Raw genomic sequence first — 22,510 nt, 5'->3', positions numbered from 1 at the left:
ATTGAGCAAAATGAAAATAATTAAAAAATAATATCACTCTGTTTCTCTGTACAGTTTATTTTTATGAAGTTTTAAATTTCTCAGTTTATAAAGTTTGAAACTTTATAAACAGTTTAGGATATTGGCGAAACTTCTATGTTTTATATATTTATATGTTCATAACCTAAAATAATCAATAGTTTTTGTTTTTGATATAAACTTCTAGTGTGATGATTATTTAATTGCGTATCTATTTTAACGATTGAAATTTTGTTGTTGTATTGTATTTGTGAATTTTAATTGAGCAAAATAAAAATAAATTCAAAAAAGTACTACATTTTGTTAATTTTTATACGGTTTTAAAGTTCTCAGTTCAGGATATTGGTAGAACCGCACTATGCGAGGTAATTCTGTATTCATAACCTAAATTAATCAAGTTTTTGTTTTTGATATAAATATCTAGTGTGATGATTATTTAATTGCGTGTCCATTTTAACGATTGAAAATTAATTTGTTTTATTGTATTTGTGAATGATTGGAAATTGATATTAGAATTGATTTGTTAAGTGGATTGGTTCGGGTTTGTTGAGTGCGTGCGAGTGTAAGAGAGATGCGAAATCTACTCGGAAAGCAGCGTATCCAAATCCAATTACATTGTTTCCCTTGAGCGGGTTATAGCAATCCCACTAAAACATCCAAATGTAACCCCAATTACCGACACGTTTATAAACGTTTTTACAACAAACTACCGTAAACAAGAGAGATGATGATACATATGCGACAGCGAACAATGCCCACCCGAAAAAGGACGTTGTCTCCTCCTCGTTCACGTTTCCCTATCCTTAGTAACGGGTGGAAAAAGGGGGACTGAGCAGGTGCGGACTCCATGTTGGACGGGGCCGAACGTTCCCATTGGTCCGGATTGCAAAGGACACGCCTTTGCCCCGCCCTCCAGCTGTCCCGAAGCATGCCTTCCAATTGACACACCGGAGTCAGTCGAAACCGCGTCATGGAATCGGAACGTTGCGAGGATACCTCCAGTATGATAGGTGGCTTCGGTTTGGAAGTGAAACCGCTGAGGATGATGTCCAGCCCGAACACGGGACCCAGACACACGATCGACAACATCCTTGGACTTGTCCGGAAGGACGATCCGAACGGAAGCGACAGGGAGCGCGCCATCACACCCGGAAACGGCGAAAGCGCGGGTAAGTTCACTTTTACTTCCCTCCTTTCAAAAAAAAAACGGAAATTGCGCATTCAAAACAACAACAAGTATTTACACATTTAAAGGAGAGCATATATACGAAACGTTAAGAGTTTTCTGAACCCTCGCGAGCGTTCCTAAATCCTCTTAAATCCTATTTGTCAATCTCGAGTAATCCTGTCAAATTTAATTCGCCTGTCACACGGGAGAGCCGTACGGACGTCAAATTAGTGCCCTGTCAATAACGGATGAAGTTTAATATTTCGTTTTGTGTGTGTATATGTGTGAGTATACAAGTGTTCAATGCATCGCAGCAACCAGTTATATAATGCCGGAGAAGAAATAAATCGCCGGAGCCAATCAATTTTTGCCACTAATCCGCTTTTAACCATGTGATCGTCTCGGAACGCAATAAATCAATTTGGTCAATTGAATTCTTCCGATATATCTGAAATAATTTGCGAGGCTTCATCCAATCTCAACACAATTAATAATCGATCATTCATGTATACTTAATACAAAGATTGTAATGTTAACAGTAATATATATATATTTATCATGAGATTTTTAATTTAAATACAATAATAATCAACCATTCACTTATTATAATGATTATAAAGTTTAACTTAAATGCAATGATGATGCAACGATTTTTAGTTTAAATTCATTCATTATACAAAGATTATGAACTTGATTTTTTAAGATTATAAAGTTAACAGTAATATTTGTATTTGTTACGTGATTTGTATACTGTAAGTTCTTATCGACGGCAACGATTATATGTTTTGTAACGAAGTTATCTTGGATATTTTCTAAATTAAAAGAACTTTAACAAAGCAAATTTTACTAGACTATGACTATGATTATCTCAAAGTAATAATAAATGTATTTTCAATTATTTCGCTTTCTGAAATATTGTGTCGTTATTCATATTTGAATAATTTTTATATCCTTTTATTTTATTACTAAAGCAAACAGCAGTTAAAACATAACAATAACTAATTTTATTTACAATATTTTGATTTTTGACTTACAGATTTTCAATTTGTCGTTTAGATTTCCTTAAAAATTCTTTTTAAGTTATTTAAAAATAAATCAACCATAAAAAAGATTATGTCTTTAACGTTATTATTGATTATTTGCTCTAATTATTAAAATAATAATAACATATTTTTAAGAGTATTTTTTTCCTTATTGACAATAGGCTTTTGTATTTTGACGTCATCAAATATGATACACTACTATTTTTCATCTTCGATACACTATCAATAGAAGCATATGAATTTTGCTATTATTAATGTAAATAATTAAAAAATAAATTATAAAAACAAGTTTAAAATAGTTGTTTTAGTTGATAAAATCTTTAAATATTATAAAAAATATATATAATAATATAATTCAGTTAAAATTATTAACTTTGTAAAAACACGTATTGTTGGTAAGAAAATTGAGTTTTTCAAATATATCTACTGTTAACATGAAGTGAAAACAAATAAATATATATTTTTTATATGGATTTTCTGTTATGATTCAGTTAAATTAAATATAAATTAAATAACATAATTAGTCATTTGTTTTATACACGATTCAAACGGAGATTAAGTATGGGAATAAATTAAATAACGTTTATTTCGGTAATTGCATACTATTAGCGAAATGAAATGTTTGACTTATTGACTTTCCGAATGAAAAACAAAAAAAACGCTGTGGTAATTAATACCAGAGATTATTGATTTTTAGGATATCTCTGTATATTAAGTGGGTGAAAAGTGTGATGTCGATTAAAAGCCTCCCCTGATCGCAATTTGATGCCAAATGATAAGGTACACGCAACGACGTAGAACCGACCCTTCCACCTAAATGTAACGAAATTGAGCAGTTAATTTGTCTACCACCAGAGAAAAAGAACAATTACTTAGAAAAAATACACAAAACAAAGTAATGTTTTTTTATTTTAGGAAGATCGATGAAAAACGACCGCATTTAAATGTGCTCAAGTTGAGTTATTACCAGTGAAGAAAGTGAACAATTAAATACTCACTTGATCAAGATTAGCTTGAAAGAAAATATGATTAATTGTGTTGCCCTAAAGAGCCTAGTCATGATTAGTGTATTTGAATGAATAATGCGTAAGTAAATCGAATAAAAAATAACGAGAAAATATTTTATTTTCTTTGCAAGTTACTTGGCAAGTACTTTATTTTACTTTATGCGCATTACTTGATAAATTCATTTGCAAATGTCACGTACAAATTTTAAAAATATTAACAATGACAACATTTTTTAGGAAAAAAATATTTCAATCATAGCATTTGACTGGGAGTAAATAATAAGAAAGAAAATTGATGAGGAAATGAAATTCAAAACATATTCTTTTCGTGAACGTTCGATGTAGAATGAAGTCGTTGTAGCCTCTTCTTCTTCGTCTTCTTTCCTTCTCATTATGATGTGTTTTAAATCTGGCTAAAAGCTTTGGGCGGAGTTACGGCACGTCGAAGACAGGTCGTAAGAATCAAGTTGAACTAATTAAGAAATATTAAAAGTAGATTTCAAGAGAAAAAATAGAAATAAAAAGAGGAGAGGAAAATAAAATTAATAAATAGGCAAACGGGGAACGGTCGAAGTAGGCGAGCAGATTAATTAATCGAGATAATCTCCATCTCGTTTCTTCACCAAGAACCATATGTACGTACGTATTTTTTTTATTCGTTAAGTGCATTGACTTAATCATCACGTGTGTATATGTGTGGAACGGAAAAACAAAGAGAGAGAGAGAGAGAGAGAGAGAAAGGATTTAATTACATATTCAATGGTGAGGTTGAAAAATTAATACGAAAGTAGAATTATAGAAAACGAAAGATGAAAATTAAAAAATTAAAGAAGCAACAACAAAAAAACAACAACGCTCTTTGCGTTATGAGATTAAGCGATGCTTAATCAATTATATAAATTATTTAATTACATGTTATTCGATGCAAAATGAATTAATAAAACTTTGAGGCTTATAATTAAAATTAGCCTTTCACAAAAAAAAACAATTGATTAATGGTTGCCTTTTACTCATTACCACACTTCACGATTATTTTGGTTCTTTCTTAATTTTGCCTAAATGTTCATGCAAATACATTTGGCATTCCTAATTTGGACGTCCTTCATTTGCACTTAATTGAATAATAGCAAATTTAATAGAAATCAATTAAACGCTATTAACGATCAATTATTAAAAATATATTTTGTATGAGAAATACATTTTTTTTTTCGCATTATACAGTTTTTGTGCAGTTTATTTTCATCTTTGATTAGTCCGGTTTCAAACAGTTCGGGTTATTGGCGGAACTAATTTAACTTACAAAGAGTTTAATCAATTATTCGTAATCATACGTTTAATAGAAGTGTTACAATGGTAATAAAAACTGCAAGCAACCATATTATTGAAATATTACAAAAATTATAACAAAAATTGCCTTCTAATATAATATAATAATATAATAGAAAAAATTTATATAAATAATTTCCTAAAGTAATATAACATTACAGATATAAACTAATTTCTGTTTATAATAAAATATCCAACTTTTTGCACCATCTTTTTTTTATCAAATTTGTTACAAATTTAAAAAATGTGGTTTATGTGTACATCTACTAAAAATGATTTAATTATATTGATGCATTTTTACTAAAATACGTTTACTTCATCTAAATATAGTGTAAATATTTACTAAATTAACGAATTTTATGTATAAAGATTATATACATTAATAAACGTACAAAGTTTGTGAGTTATTGATAACTTTAATAGAATTGAGATAATTTATAATAATAACTAGTTAAAAAGTTGCTTGAATTGGAATAAGTATAATTATCAGGTCTACCAACTACAGATTATGCAGTGACAATTAACTAACTTAAGTAGAATTTAATTTAATTAATGATTTCAATTTTGAACTTTTCTATTTGTACTGTAGTTGGTACATTTATCATATTAATGTCATATGTAATTTATATTCTGGATACTTTATATCCTTGATACTTGAAAGGAATATACTAAATTCATGTATATTAATACTAGAATAATAATAATGCAGTGAAAAAATGTGAAACTTTGTAAATATTTATTTAAATAAAATGTATTTTACCTGAGGTAATATATAAATTTTGCCAGACGAAGTAATTGTGTCGACTTTAGAAAAATAAAAGCAAATAACCTAATTAGGAAATTCCTTGCCGGCGAGTCTTGCACTTTGCCCGGAGTGCGTTTTTAATTACGAGAGAAAATGTTTTAATGATTAAAAACGTTGTGTTTATTAAGCGAGTACGGCGGTAATTATGAGTTTGTTATGTAAGCCCGGGCGAAGAGAGGAGTGGAAAAACGGAGAAGGATGGTGGTGGCGTCGGAGGCGGCGGCGTAGGATGACGATAGAGGAGGGATGGAGCAGAGGGCGGTCGGCGGTGTTTGGTGTGGTGCTGCACGCAGTCGCTAATTGGGAAAAGGGTTTTACAATTTAATTATCCGTCAAAAAGTGATTAATTTCCGAACCGAGGAATCGGCCGTTCTGTCAATGTCGGGTAATTAGTTTTGGCAAGAGTTTAAAGCCGGCGCCGCAGCGCGGGAGGGACCCCAACTGGTGGTGTACAAAATGCGTATTATTTCAACGAAATAGTTGTACTCTCGCTCTATTGTTTTTTTTTTGGTGCGTGTGGCTACGTTGATTTTTGACCCGTGACCCAGAAAAGATCCGATCGCCCGCCGCGCGACCCTCTTAACTCTCGCCTTTGTGTGGTGGGTGACCCCTTCATCATCATCCTCACTAATTAATCGATTCCACATCTGAACCTTCGATAGACTTACGTGAATAATAAAGCTCGAGTGGATAATCGGAATTTGGTTACTTGAATAGCTACCTCCGTTGTGCCAGACCTTGAGAGATAATTAGCAGACAAAGGTTTGAATTTATTATACCATTAATATAATCTCCTGTCATTCCTATTATAAATTGCTATAATTTCATTACGTCTTATTTAATTCGTTTATATCCTAAATTAAATTGAAAATAAAGATAATATGTGAGTTATACGAATATTCGAATAACACGTTTAGAAATTTCGACAATCGTCTTATAACACGATACTGCAATTACACGATTTATTTTTACGATTTCTAATACCATTAATATTAGGCATTAAACAAAATCTTGTACAGTTCAGAACATATGTTTATATAAAAATCTGGAACAGAATGTTTATTTATATATGGATGTGAAGAATCAAATAACACGGTTTTGATAAATATCTAACTAATTTATCGTTATATTCAAGGATTAACACTATTTTATTTCAAATTGTATATTACCATAAATATAATTAAATTAATTAATTTAATATATATATTAATTTGTTTGTGTTTTCTTTTATAATTAAGGTTTAAATATATGGAAATATTTTGTTTACATTCCAATATTTTTTTTATTTATAATAATTGAAATAAAAATCATAATTAATATTATTATGCGGTTTTTGCATACTTTTCGATTTTCACGGTTTAATAACGATATAAGTAGGCTGAAAGTCTATATAATTGCTTTTATGATTGATAAATAGTAACCAGAATATTTGACTACAATTCTCACATTCATTATTTTTATTATAATAAAAACAAAATATTTTTGAAATTACAATAATTAAAAACATCAAAACAAACATAATTAAAATTATAGAACTCTAATAAATTATATAATTTAGTTTATTAGAAACTAAATTAAATAATAATTATAATAATAGCTGACAACTTAATTGATTATAGAAAATATACTTTTGTAACAGATAATTGCTTTTTCTTTTTTAGGTTAAGTACCATGTAATTATGATATATAAGTATGTTATCTTTTTTTGCAATCTCATCAAATTTGTATAAACACGCTAATTATACAAATATAAGTAAATTATTTTTTACTTGTCAAATTTCGCTAATGCTACTTGTGAGTACTACAAGTATACTACATAATTAATTATTAAAATTAATTGCAAAAAGTGTCTTTCAATTGCAATGTCTATCAACCAAAATTAATTGTTTTATATAAACTTTTATTTTCATCATGAATATTTGAACGTTTCCAATTTCAGAATTAATAACTTCCTCTTGATAATTTCCTTCTTTTAATACACTTCTATACATAATATAAGACCTTTTTGATATAATCTTGCCAAAATACCTATACACACTTTCTGAATATAACAATACGTTACTTTCCTTTACAGATGTTTTTTTTTTGGAAAGTTTTGTAGTAAATCCCATAACATGAAGTTAAAGGGTATGAATTACACAGTGAATACGAGAACCAAGGCATGGCTTGTGTATAGCAAACTGAAATTCGAGTTGGTTTTATTAAGGGGATATGGATTTTTTTCCTTCCTTCTCTTGTTAGCGTTATTTGAATTTATAATTTGGGTAGCGAGCAGGTAATAAAAAAAACAACAACGTAGAAGAAGGAAAGAGAAATGCAAGGGTCGAACGAGAGAAGGAGAAAATAAATGTATTTGAAAATGTACGAGAAAGAGAACTGAGAGAGCGAGACTCACGCACATTAAAAGCCGTAATATTATTATGCGGGGGTGTCAGGAAATATGATGGGCTTATAATACCTCCCCTTTTCGTTTTCCTTATCAAGATCATTTCAGGTAAATTAATTTAGATCACAATCTCCCATTACACACATATAAATACATTATGTATTATTGCGTCTCACGTGTTCCGATTTATACCATAAAAATAACAATAAAATTGGGCACAATGCAAACGGACAGGGAACGACCCAAAGATTTCTCCGATCATCGAAGATTCTCTTTTTTTTCTTGTTGTTGGTAGCCGGTATGGAATTGAAGCCTTATGAAATGAATACATAAATTAACGTGAACTTAATGCTCTCGCTACTTAAAACTTAATCGAAGGCGCTCAACGTCAACGCTAACACTGTGTATAATAGAGGGCTTAATTGGTCCAGTTCGGATTCCACTACGCCCCATCAATTAGTTAACATCATCTTATCGCAATTAAGTTAACACATACACACACACAGAGAAATACATACACATATAAATAGGATGCTTAATATACACGTAATCGAATGATTTTGCACTTTCTTCATCTATATAAGCTTCACTTCACATGTAACCTGTATTTGCCAATCCCATAATGCTCATTCTTATGATCTGATCCCTTTCTTTATCACACATATCTTAAGCAATAAAGAAAATTGTTGCGAGACAGACATTTCTAATTTACTTCAAGCCATATTATAAATTAAATTAGTAAATTCTAATTTGAATCGTTATCGTTAATTATGCAAATTCATCGTAATACGTTTATTACCTACACACTTAATTTATCTTAACGAATAGATAAATTTGAATAAAAAATACTGTAAATTTCGTAAGTTTTCTTTTAATTTTAGAATATTTTGAAACGTTTTTATTTTATATTAATTATAATAATCCACAAAGATTTAATTAAATTTAATAATTTTACAGGACATGTTCATTTCCGCATTTTTTACAAATATGTTTCAATTTACATGTTTTAACCGTTGAAGACATTTTAGCAATAACCTCTACTTTCCTCGAACTTGGTATAAAATTAAATAAATAAGTTGTATTTACAACTTACGAACTAGTCCCGTTCCAAAGGGTTGTTCATAAATCGAATTTGTTTGTAAGTCGGGGGAATTTTAAAAATTTCAAAATATGCTTATCTTACCACACCTTATCTTTGTTTTTACTTTTATATATGTTAAATTCTGTATTACTGACTGCATAATAGAAAACGACAAAAGAAACAAAACAGATAGTTATCTTCCTAAAATATTATATTTTATTAAATAAATTATAAATTTTTGTGGCCATAGTTATTTTTTATCACTTACAAGGAGATATCTTGTAAGTTAGAACTTTTATAATTTTGTTCGTGAGTTGGGTGATAGTTGTATTGCATTGACTATCATGGATTATCCCTATCTTCTTTATAGATTATAGGGTTACTTTTTAAGTTAATTAATATTAATTTATTAAACGTAGATATAATGATAAAAAATGTGTTATTACTTTTTTAATGTCATGTCCTTTTTTTTAAATAATTGTTTTTTTCTTGTGATTAAAAATAATTAAACGAGTTAATATTATTATGATCTTAAATTGATTTTGAACAGGAATTCATTTGGCAATCTTTACGATTTAATTAATAATACTCTTGAGTCGATAAGTGGATTAAATAAATTCTTTTTACCGGTTTCTCGGAATAAATTAATAATTTAATTGAAGAAACGATGGGAAAAAAAGATTTCTCATATCACCATAAATTTAAATATATTTATGTGTTTCAATGTGGAATATTATTTTTTGTTGCTATCATCAGTATTGACAGTTTTCATTATTGGTTGAATCGACATTACGCCAGTCTGGGTCTTTGTATTTATTCAATGGTTCAATGACGAGTTTACATCATTTAGTTGCATCATGTTGATGACAAATTCCAATTACAATTGTGTAGTAATTGCTTACAGTTAAATATATTGATGATTATTAATTGTTCATCAGTAAAATCGAACTGAAAATTATTGTACAGCAAAAGATGTAAATATTTGTATAAAACTTTCTATCAATTAGTTGCAGTATCCATAAATAGTTGATTATGAAGTAACGTGTCGATGGTAACATTTTGAACATGAAAATACAACCAAGATCCCAGTAAGCTGATGTCTGATGGCGACCAGTGACTGGTTAAAATCATAATTCGTGCAGTAAAGTTGCGCTGCGTAATCTCGTGCACAAATCGCAATTGCCGTGCGGTTATTTAGGGAGTGAAGCCTATATGTATTGATGTGTGTGTGTGTATATGTGTAAGCAAGTGTTTGTTGGGTTGAGTGTGTATGCACTTTACAGATATCTTGTTTTAATTTATCGCGATCCGGAATCGGGGGCAATTATCTTAAGTACATAAGCCGCTTGGGCTCGGACTACTCGGCAGCAGTCATAATAGTTGACAGTCGCCGGTATCTCCGAGGCCCACTTAAAAATCTACGTGTATAAATATTAAATCCTCTTCCCTTTTTTTCCTTCCCTCCGCCCGAAAGCCACCTACCAGCAGAGATGACGAAGAACAAGAGATCTCGGATAAGGCGTTTCGAAAACACACATTAGCCTTTTGTTTTCCCCCACACTTAGTGCTACTCCATTTACTGATTAATTGGGTGGACCGGTCGCAAAAGGTCCTTAATCCTGCGAATCGGGAGGAAACGAATGGAAAAGAAGCGAAGTGAAGGGAAAGGGAGGGAGGAAGCGGTCAGTAATAACAATAATGCCGTTGCGAGGCTAATAATTGTGTAATTTGATTAATACGACGCATATAACTGCATTAGCGTTAAAGCGAATAAAAAAAATGAATAAAATAGAGGAACGTTAAGTAACCTAAGTGTTGTTCCATTAAACCGGACCGGTGTGACACAACCGGCAGCACGCGAACACGATTTCAAACAATTCACATCGCATACGATTCTTTTTATTTCATTTTATTTGCTGTTTTCTTCTATATCCGCAACGTAATAGGAATTTGCTTATCAACAGTTGGAGAGGATTGAAAACCATATTTAATTAGAACACACACATTTCTGTTTAGCAACTTTTTATACACTATAAACGGGTCTAAATCGAAATACCGGCATAATAGAAATCCCGACAACCATAATCACGACAATGTTAAAATCTCAACACTGAAAATCCCGACATTATAATTATTGGTGGAATTTTTATTACCATTATTTCAGAAATATTCAGTTTTTCAAATCTTGAAAAATATTCAATTACCATATTGACATAGGTTCAACACTAAATACATGTTTATTTTTTAAGCTGTGAGTAGTAAAGTTCATTTTTTAATTCATTTCATTTATTATTCGAGCGTTATTAATTACTACGTGAATAAAAAAAAGAATATCCACATTCTATTGTTTAGAGCAGGATTTTCCAAACTATGTTCCGCGGTACACTGATGTTACTCGAAAAGTTAATAGGTGTTTCGTGAAAACCTGGAATGAATAATTACTAAGTAAATAAATTTCTTTTTTTCTTATTTTATAAAATGTTGTTGATTATGTGTTATTACCTAACTACAAACTACACAAGGTGTTCGTATTTTTTTTAGGATTTACAAAGTGTTCCCTTGCAAGGAAAGTTTGGGAATCCCTGATTTAAAACCTGTGTTTGATAGGATTGCCAAAATCCTCTAATCTTATTTGGAATTTTGATATTGTCGGGATTTGGATACTGCTATTAACATATATAATAAAGCAATACCCTTGCATAATACGGGTAATTGGTTCCACACTGTTTGGAATCAACGTAATGTGAATTTGATTAAAAACACTTGGCAGCAATCGGAAAACTAAAGATGTCAAAAAAAGACTAAAAAAAATATTGCGTACTATTTTTTTATAATTAAATTTTTATTTTGCTCAAGTAAATTTAATTAGATTTAAATTTTCATATTACTGTATAAATTAATACTTGTTTATATAATAAGGTGTGATTTTATTATAAAGAATATTATTTTTGTTATTGATTTATTACATATTTGTTGCGTAATGGAATTCACTTATCAACAGTTGGCAACAATCGGAAAACTCCACACATCAAAAACCACTTTAAATTAGAAACGCACAATCCTGACATCCACTTGGCAATTTCTTTTCTATTTTATGGTGCTCGTTTTTATTTCACATCGAATTGTAATCAACTGGGTCCGCATTTCGACCAGGTTTCGACTTAATAACGCCGCCCGGATTTAATTATTGGCGGAGCTCGCGAGTGTTTGTGACAATTAGGTTATACATTGTTAAACAGCGACAGTTAGTCTAAGAATAAAAAGCTGCCGTCATGCGAAAACGCAATTAACAATTAACCCCCGTAACTTATCGCAAATCTGTTGTGTTTATTATTAATGCGAGTAATTAGACGGCACGTGAACGTGCGCACACACACACACATATACACGCACTCATATACATACACAAATACACACTCAAACACAGGCAAACGGCGTGTGGAAATTTCACGTAAAGGTTCGAGGCAACCGGATCGATGCAGCTTAATTAAATAATCAATTTGGACTCACTTAAATGAACTGCACAACTTTTCCTAATTACGCACGCCATTTAAACGTCCGCATGTAACCGTTTTCCACTTGGGAGATGATTTCCAATTCATTATGGTGGCATCAACGGTTCCCATCTTGACGTGATGGTTTCATTGAAATGTGAGCACATTTCGATCACAATTCATTTTAATATTATTTATTTACAATTAGCTCTACGTAAGTAGATATTATTATTTTTATTAAACTACGCCCAATTGGTATAATATCGTTAAGAATATAAGTGTTTTAAATTCGAAATAACACATTTTAAGGCGTATTAAAACATCTCATAGTATCGATTAAAAAAAATGTAATCAACTTCGAAAAAAAAGTTACCTTATACATGATTACATATCTAAATATATTCTACCATCACAAAAATGATCACAATGTTACATGACAACTTGTTAAAATTGCTATAAAGACAAGCATTTGCTTAATTACTTTATTAAAAAGATAATACACTTTTTAATAAAGTAATTAATGATATTATATATTTTTTTCTTAATAAATAAGGAGGAATGTGCACATTAATCGATAAGTATAAATCTATTCAGAATAAATTACCGTTAGGTAACGCTTTGACACGCAGTGGTATAACGTGATTAGTTGATCCTATAGTGGGTTAATATGCACGATGAATTCATATCGTAAAATTACTTTAAACTATAACTTTAATCTATCAATAATGGCGTTTAATGACTCGTTGGTCAACTAACAAGCTATTCAAATATTTTAATCCAAAATTATGTTGCATTAATTTTACATGAATGTTAAATAAAATGCGTATTAAATTAGTTTATGTAAAGTAAATTATTATTTCAATTTAAACTTAAACTTATTTAGATAAACTGTATTAATGTAAAAATATAACGTTCTGTTAGTTATTTAATAAGCTATCAATATATTTTAATACCAAATGATGTTTATATAAATGTGTATGAAGGAAATTGATATTGTCATAATGGTTTTATGTAATGTTAATTATTATTATAATTTATTCAATGGAAATTACTGTACAATAATACTTCCCATTATTCGATTCATCCTTTACTGTTTGAAACCGAACTTATCGAGTACTACAAAAACGTATAAAAATAAATAAAAGAACAAAACTGTATAAATGGGAAAACGGTAATTTAGGTATAAACAATATATTTGCACTATTTTTTAGAATTTATTATAATTTTGACAATAAAAATTTAGTTTGTTTTATAATTATCAAAATGAACCCGCACTAATCGCAGCCGTACTATGAGAAGTATTACTGTATTTGTAATTTTTAATGAAGTTCGATCTTTAGTTACTTTGAACACATTTTTAATTATGTTTTTATCAAAAAATTAAATAAATTGTTAATAACGTTTTTCATTAATGAACCAAATTCTTGTTTAAAAATAACGTCTAATTATATAAAATTGAATAAAAGTTAAACTTTCTAATAAAATTAAACAATTTATCGTTAATTTTTTAAATTGTTTTTGGTTTTATAGTAGTACAAATCGTATTTGTCTCGAATATATTTTTTTTTCTTTATAAATTATAAACGTTAAAAGTTTGAATATCAATACTTGCAATTAAGTATAACAATACCTCGTATAGTCCCGGTAATCGGTTTCGCTAATATTCCGTATTGCTTAAAACCGGACTAATTAAGATTATAAAACCACATAAAAATAGACTGCTTAAATATAGATTTAAGTGTACAAAGAGAAGAAAAAAAGATCATTTATAATAAGTAATATCGTATACTAACTTTCTAGAATTTATTTAGATTTTGTCTAGTAAAATTTAGTTTTTTTGAAATTTTCATACCGGGAATAATGATCGACTAATGCTGTACACATTTTTTTATTGATATTTTATTGACAAATGGTTGGAAAAACGCTGAAATTCAAATTACGTAACGAATTTCGCATGCGTGATTAATTAACAATCTAGGAGACCAATCGAATCGTTCCGATTGTTAAATAAAACTGTCCATTAAGTGTCGCGTGAATGCGGCCCGTTAACTTCCGTCATCGCTATTGTTGGACTACCCCCATAGCATATCATGAACCTGCACAAACACCTTTAGGGTACGCTTTTATTTCTATTTATGTGTATATATATATATTCGTACGTTGTATACTTCTATCCCAATTTTCATCAGGAATCGATCATCGTAATAATGATACAACCGTCCCAGTCCTACATGTACGCAACTATAGGTGTATATAATTACCTGAATCACACCTGTCCCTCGATGGCAATCAACTTGACAATATATATATATACGTATACGCATGTATATGGAGCCTAAACTAATAGTCGAACAATACAAACACGCCATCCCCATATATCATAACGTAATGATGCAGTGTCCGACTGTTATCGGACAAAGGTATCGAAACACAACACTGCGACTGAAAAATGTATCAAGTAATAATGAAAAAGGAAAGAAAATAAATACACAAAAAATTATATAAAGGTAGAAAAAGAAACGAGAAGAAATAAACGAACCCCCGAAAACGATAATAGAAAGGGACATTAATTACCACCCGCTATCAGCAACAAATCGCAACTTACACCCCGTTATTACCGAGCCCACTTCGCCACTCTTCACCATTTATTTGGTTTCGTTTTTTTTTGTACTTTCATAACAATAACTTCCTGCATCTTTAATAGCGCTCCTAGACAACGCTGCTCAATATATATGTGACGCTAATGACATTTACACATGTAAATGTGTTTATTTCTCATCGAAAATTGTTTCATTATCTGTCATCGTTTATGCAGGATGTGGAAAACAAACTTGGAGCTAATTTATCATTTTACCTACTAATCGTGTTTAACAGATGGCACTCACCTATTTATCATTACAGTTTTAATTTTTTTTTCAAAACAATATGTCTTCAAAGATTTGATAGATCTTTGATGTTATTATTATAGCTATTAAGATATAATTATTATTTTAAAAAAGTGACATCTTGTACTTGTATTTTGCAAATGTTAAGTATTTTTTATAGAAATGGAGCTTATTTTGTCTCAATTATACGTGATAATGCTAAAAATATAACTTAGATTAAATGATAGTTCAAGCGCCATCTATGTTTATCAGCGCAACTAGATTCTTTAAAATAAAGCAATTTTTATAAAGACAATTCTTTATACGTAGTGGATTTGAATAAATATGTGGAAGAGACATATTTACAATACGTTGACAATCAACGAAATAACATTGGATCGAAGCGAGTTCAAAGAAATGTTATTGGTGAACAGTGAAATATATATATATAACTTCGAAGCCCTCTCTCGTTCATTGTTTGCGGATCATCCGATTGAGGGGATGTTTTTCTGTTTTCTTTTTGGGTTTGTTCGTTGGATGGATACTAATTCCGTTTTCAATTTCCAGGAGAAGGAAGTTGCAACTCGAACGACGGGGTGTCTGAGTTGCGATACGGAAAGGGCGCTGGGAGCGGCTCGGACGACGAATCGGGAACGGCGGGAGGCATGTCGGAGGCGGATAACTGCAAGAAAAAGCATCGTCGCAATCGCACGACCTTCACCACTTACCAGCTGCACGAGTTGGAGAGGGCCTTCGAGAAGAGTCATTATCCGGACGTCTACAGCAGGGAGGAACTCGCGATGAAAGTCAATCTACCAGAAGTCAGAGTACAGGTAAACAATTACAAAACAATTCTTTATTGATTTGTTCGCCCTTTGGTATTCTATATTATATATAAAAAATATGTATAGAAAATTATTAAAGAAAAGAAGAATAGCGAAATTTTAGGACAATCTAAGTATTAAATTGACTTAAAATATAATTGCATCTAATGGTCCTTTATATAATAATAATCAAAAAATATATACAATTTGGTCATACAAAAGGATCGCAGTCTTTCCGCCCAGTTTAGTAATATTTTTCAATCAATTCGAAATTATTTATTTATATTTCTTTTTATAATTACATAATGCTAATTATTAGACTATTATAAATACTAGACTGATTCGAGCTATATTGCCTCTTTCAGTTTTCCTATAGTTGGCTGCGTCTTATCGCACAGAAGATACGATAAATCACTAAACTTTATGATCATCTATAAGAGATATTTTCAATACTAGTACATTATTAAAGTTCATTCTAAGGAACATAGTACATTTTACTGTTTTCTTATCTAAAAATTGTTTCATGAACTATGGTCATCATCTCACTTATATATACATTAATATTAGATTTATATTACTTATTTTGTGGTTGAATATATAAATTAATTTATCCTTCCCTATTTAAGGATATGATTATAACTGCACCAAACTTTATACAAAAATTGATTGAAATTTTTAATTCTTACTTTGTGTTTGATATAAATTAATGAAGTAAACCATCTTCATTTAAGTTAAAATCTTATTACAGTAATTAAGTTTGCTTATTATACATTAAAAAATATCTATAAAAGTTTCTAAGCTTTATAAAACATATGACAAGCTTTTATTCTTCACTATATGTGTTATTTTTTGTCTTTAGTTATTTAAACATTATCGACCTTTAATTAGAGCTACAATAATAATAACAATAGTCAAATTAATTGGCCAAAAAACAGGATATAAAACAAATTGACAATAAGTAGTTTTGGCCAAACGGAACTGAATCAGTTTTTCCAATTAAAAAAAAAGATCAACTGATCTTCCTTCTTTTGGTCTCGAAAAAAAGGGCACAATTTCCCTGGGCATGCATAATTAGCTCATAAATAAAAAGTAAATGAAACTATAATAAATAACATGGTAAAAATTATATAAATATATAAGAAAATATATAAAGACACAAATATAAAATATATAAAAACATACCAGCTGCATAAAATCATCGACAATTGAGTATATAAACTAACAACTAACAAAAAAACAAAACAATTAACAATCATATAATCAACTTTTTGCCATAGTTGAAGCGAATTTAGTAATAATAATTTAATTATAAAGAACTTTTTTTAACAATTAATTTGTTCACAATGAAAAATCTGATTTTCATTGTAAAATAATGGTTTTCATTTCACATGAAAACTATGTTATTACATTAATGATAATAATAATCTTTATTGCAACAGTAGAAAATAAACATTTTCATTCACAAAAATAATAGCAAAACAAAATAGATTAAGTGGTGTAATGCCCATAACTTTCTGCCCCTGTAAAGTATATTCAAGTTGAACAATAATATCGCTGTTATTTAATATATTCTTCCCATTTTTTTTATCAGCATCACTTTACTCAACAAGTAAGATAATCAATAAGATTCATTGCCTTACAAATAATTATCTTCAACATAAATTTCCTAATTATCATTAATTTGAATCTTTAATAATCTATTCATCATTTTATCTCTCATTTTAACTAATAATATAAATATTTTTTTCACAATAATCATATTATATAAAAATTTACAGGTAAAATAAAAAAATCAAATGAATAGTGTCAACTTTTGACTTTTTTCGTCCATATCTTAACATTTTTTTCATTTAATTAATTATAATAATATTATTATTTTTTTCAATTAACATTTACTTACATTTTTATATAAATTTTATAAATAATTTTTATTATACAAATTTAATATTATAAATATTATTTTCTATTTTCCATCCCAATAAAAATACTTTTGGAAATTATGTTTTTATAACCATTGTAGGTAAACAGCAGAGAAAATCAAAATGGCATTTCGTTTCGGCAGAGAATTATGTTTATTGAAGGGAAATAAATGTTATTCTTTATTTTTGTATGTGTGTGTGTGTTTGTTGCTTTTGGAATCATGTGAAGATGTGCCTTCGGAACACGCCAACCAGAACCAGTCACGGAAACGGATTTTATTATTTCCACCCCACATGCTGCCGTTTTTTTTTTACTTCAGTTTGTGTGTGTATTATATTTTCTTTCACTTTCTTTCTTTGGAATATTATATAAATACATCCTTGTTTAATAAATATGTTTCGGCCCAATTTATAGCCTCTTTAGATTTATTGAAATACTTTACGCAATAATTCAGGATTCAGTTGTTATATCGATAGGCCAAAAAAAAGTAGTCCACCTTAATCGAATTATATTTTATTTTTATACACATTTTTTCTTATTTTTATTTTTATCGGTCGGTAATTTTGAAGATACGAATGGTGGGATGAAAATCGGAAGAGAAGTTTAAAAACAAATGGAAAGAGAGAAAGATAGAAAAGAGAGAGAGTATAAAAAAAACGTGGCGCGTTGGAAAAGCGTCAATCTGACACGGGATCAAGAGTTGTAATCCGATTGTCTCGTTAGGGATGTCTTGTTAGTTCAGCACCGTGATAAATTGCTGTCTTCCTTCGCACGCGACCCGACTGGATCAAAAATATCGAATCGGATCAACAAAAGGAAGGAAATAAATTAATTGAATTCACTGAAACTATGATTTAAAAGAAGCTTTGATACAAATTTGTCATAATATTATTGATTATAAAAACACAACGAAAGTTGCTGTAATTTCCAATAAACCAGACTAATTGAGGAACTAAATGTATACAAAAAAATAAGCTGCACAAAAAGAGACTTAATGAAAAAAACATAATTTATATATAGAAAAATAATTGTGTGTATTGTTTTCAAACCTGATTATAATAAATCTGGACTGAAGCTTGTATCTATTTAACACTTTAATCCCTGTGGCATAAATCAATAATAAATTTAATTGACCTTAACTACTATTATATATCCAAATAAAATGCATAAATTGTAGTAATATTTGCATTTGTTGGTGGTTTATCATCGTCATTAAATAATTGTATAATACTAATTATTAAATGATAATTATTATAAGTTTAATTAAATAATTAATAGATATATTTAAAATTTAATAATCAAATTGTTTAATTTCAAATATATTTCCAGTCAATTGAATAATTTCAAAATAAAATTATTACATGAATTTCATAATAAAGCAAAGAAATCAAAAATTTATTTTTTAAGTAAATTTTTGTTTCAATAATATAATTGTCTATAAAAATCAGAAAATATCTGTATAAGTTTTTTTTAATATATAACAATTGGTTCTGCATTCTTACATATGGTGTTAATTTCAATATTTTTCTATGAACGCCATCTATAGAAATTTATTGAAGCTTATTTATTCAATAATATCAAAATTTCCCACATTTTTAATAATAAGGTCGTAAAATGTAACTTCTAGAATTTCAGTTACAAAAGTTTAAAACCTAATTTTATTTATGTATCTTTTTCAATTTGTCGTTATTTTTGCATGTCTTTTTGTATGCTATTTATTTTTATGAGGTTTTAACGTACTCGATTAACTCTTTTACTTGTATATGTCAATTTATTTATGGAAAAATCAGAAGTTCAGTTTTTTTTATCATTATATTTATAATATTATTGAACATCTGTATTGGATATAATTAAGACTTAAAGTCTGTAGACCAAAAAATTTCTGCCAGAGTTTAAATTTACGCAAAAAAATATCTATTTGAATATAAATGTACTTGTTTCATAAATATGAAAAGCAATCGCATTTTTTTTTTCAAACAATAAACGTAAATAATCCTATTGCAATACACACATAGATTTCACAAACGTTTCATTTAGCAACAATGTATTTCCAATTTAAAAAAAATATAAATTTAAATTTTCGTTCGTGTTTTTTTCCTTCTATTATTATTACAGTTTGTTGTTTATGTTCGGTCCGATTAAAAAAAAAACCATTTTTTTTCGCGTTTCGTCATTACTCTTTTGTGTCGTTATCGAAATGAAATGTTTTGCAAATGAAACGTCAATAAACGAGAGGGGGTGCTGTACAAGCTGGGAGACAGGGAGCAAAAACATATATGATATACATATTCCGGTTGATTTTACAATTGAGCAAGAGTAATTTTTATGATTGAATTTGTGTTGTGCGTTGCGGCAGACAAATTGCGAACCAGCATACAAAGGATACAGTAAAACTCGCACATACATAACGTGCATACACAAACCAGGCGCATGCAAATAAATGTTACAGGAGAGAGCGAAAAAAAATTGAATATGTTTGTTTGTTCCGTTTGATATACAGTCATAAATATGTTTGGATACATTTTATCCTTGTCACACGACACGAGAGGGGATTGGGGATAAAAACATACAAACGTGTGCAACAAAGCTGAAATCTGTAACTGAAATGCCTGAAATGGAATGTTATAGGAAAAGAACAAATAGATGAAAACTGCATATAAACAATGGGTGTTGAATAAAATTAATTTCTGCTTTATGTCACTTTATTTTTTTTGTCGCAAATGTAGTTTTGCGTGTCTTGTGCAAAAGGATTACTTGAAATGAAAACAAATCGTTTTAGTGTTTTGTAACCGAATTAATATACATTATTTTTAATAGACCAAAAAAATATATACATATACATTTTTTATTACATTTTATACCATTAACCAATCTAAATAACAATCAAAGAAATACATCGCATTTGTATAAGTATAAGAATATGAAAAATTAACACATTATATACATTTCCATTAGTTATACAAAAATAGATCATGTGTTTCACATGTGCAAAATCGTTAGTGCTATAAGTTAGTTACATAAATAAAAAAGTAACTAATATAAAATTATATTTTATTATTATATTTTACCATATTTCATAATTTTAGATATTAATTAACGGACATAAAGACTTATTAACTTATTTTTGTTAGTAATTAATATTAGATTCAAATTATATAAAAATATCGGAAAATTTATTAATAAAAATATTTATAATTTATTATATAATTACAGTGGAATCTCGCATAACGAGTTTAATCCATTCCAATATTTCCGAATTTTTACTCGTATATTGAAACATATTAAAAAATACACATAATATCTATGCACAAGTTTTAAAAATGAGGAAGCAGGCGCGCATTCTGGGACTTCTCTTCTCATCGTTACTCGCTATACGAAACGTCGCTCGTTAAGGGAGTCATTTTTCTTACAATTCATTTTGCTTGTTAAACAAAATACTCGTTATGAGAGGTGCTCGTTAAGCGAGGTTCCACTGTGTATCATTTTTAGTTATATTACAGTAAAATTTATTGTGCAACTAAAAAGAAAATAGATATATAATATAAAGGGCATTGACCGCAGACTTTGCCCTAGTTCTAATATAATTTCAAATTAATATCATTTTTATGGAGACACCTATATTTCATATACTTTAATATCCATATCATTCAAATTAATCTTAATGCGTTGTGAATTATGCAATATTAATGTGTATTTGTGTAACAGACATACACTTCTAATTACATGCCTAACCAAATGAATAGATTATCAAACCTATTGGAAACTATTACACATTGCACACTACGTATCGATTTCATTATGAATAACAATGCAACTAATTACACTCTCCAATGATTCAAAATCAATATCACATTAATTGAAAATCTTGTTAATATAATTGCATATAATATGCATAGATTATTTAAATTTAATATTATTCCAACTAAAGAAAATGGTAGTATGTAATTAAGAAATTAAAATCAACTCAAAAAATAACATTTCTTACAATAAAATCTAGTGAGCCATATTCTAATAGGGAACTTACTAACAGATATTTTAACATTATCGTTTTTATTAACTGATGCGAATATATTCGTCATAAGCAATATAAGAGATCATGACGGATATATACGACATAACCATTTGTGAGTTTAAAAAAACTCATACAAAATCTTAATAAGTATTGGGTTATTGACCACAGGTATTCTCTTTTTTTTTGTCAAAATAATGTTGTTATAAACGATTACACACAATTATCAAACTGATCTATTTCTTTGAGCAGTGTATTAATTACTACGTTTAATTTTATGTAGTGTGTTAGTTATTTTATCTCATGAACATATATATCATATATATACTGACAGCTGCTATTGCTGAGAATACTGTCAATGTTATCAACTGAAATTAATGTCGATATATTTAGTTACTATAGTTGGGGGATTTTATTTTACAGGTTTATGTTATATGTCAAGTGTAATTTGGATGGAACATTAGATGTGTTTTTTATTATAGTTAATTAATGTATTGTATTATGATTATCATAATTGATTCTGTGAAGGAAAGGGTCGCATGTCATCGACATGGAATTAAATCGT

At 29.0% G+C, this 22,510-nt stretch overlaps 1 protein-coding gene across 1 annotated transcript in view; it reads left to right on the top strand.

Moving 5' to 3' along the window:
• Nucleotides 1-988: 988 nt before the first annotated feature.
• LOC108569513 (retinal homeobox protein Rx1-like) overlaps nucleotides 989-22,510 on the top strand; it is a 38,335-nt gene continuing 16,813 nt past the window's right edge. Inside the window, exons 1-2 of the mRNA XM_017931088.1 lie at nucleotides 989-1,187; nucleotides 15,760-16,025. Coding sequence (XP_017786577.1) covers nucleotides 989-1,187; nucleotides 15,760-16,025 — 465 coding nt within the window. The remainder of the gene's footprint in view (nucleotides 1,188-15,759; nucleotides 16,026-22,510) is intronic.

The sequence above is a fragment of the Nicrophorus vespilloides genome, unplaced genomic scaffold (genome assembly GCF_001412225.1).
Source record: "Nicrophorus vespilloides isolate i.1.1-1 unplaced genomic scaffold, Nicve_v1.0, whole genome shotgun sequence".
In the NCBI taxonomy this organism is placed as follows: Eukaryota; Metazoa; Arthropoda; class Insecta; order Coleoptera; family Silphidae; genus Nicrophorus; species Nicrophorus vespilloides.
This window is presented reverse-complemented; position numbering and strand designations above follow the sequence as displayed.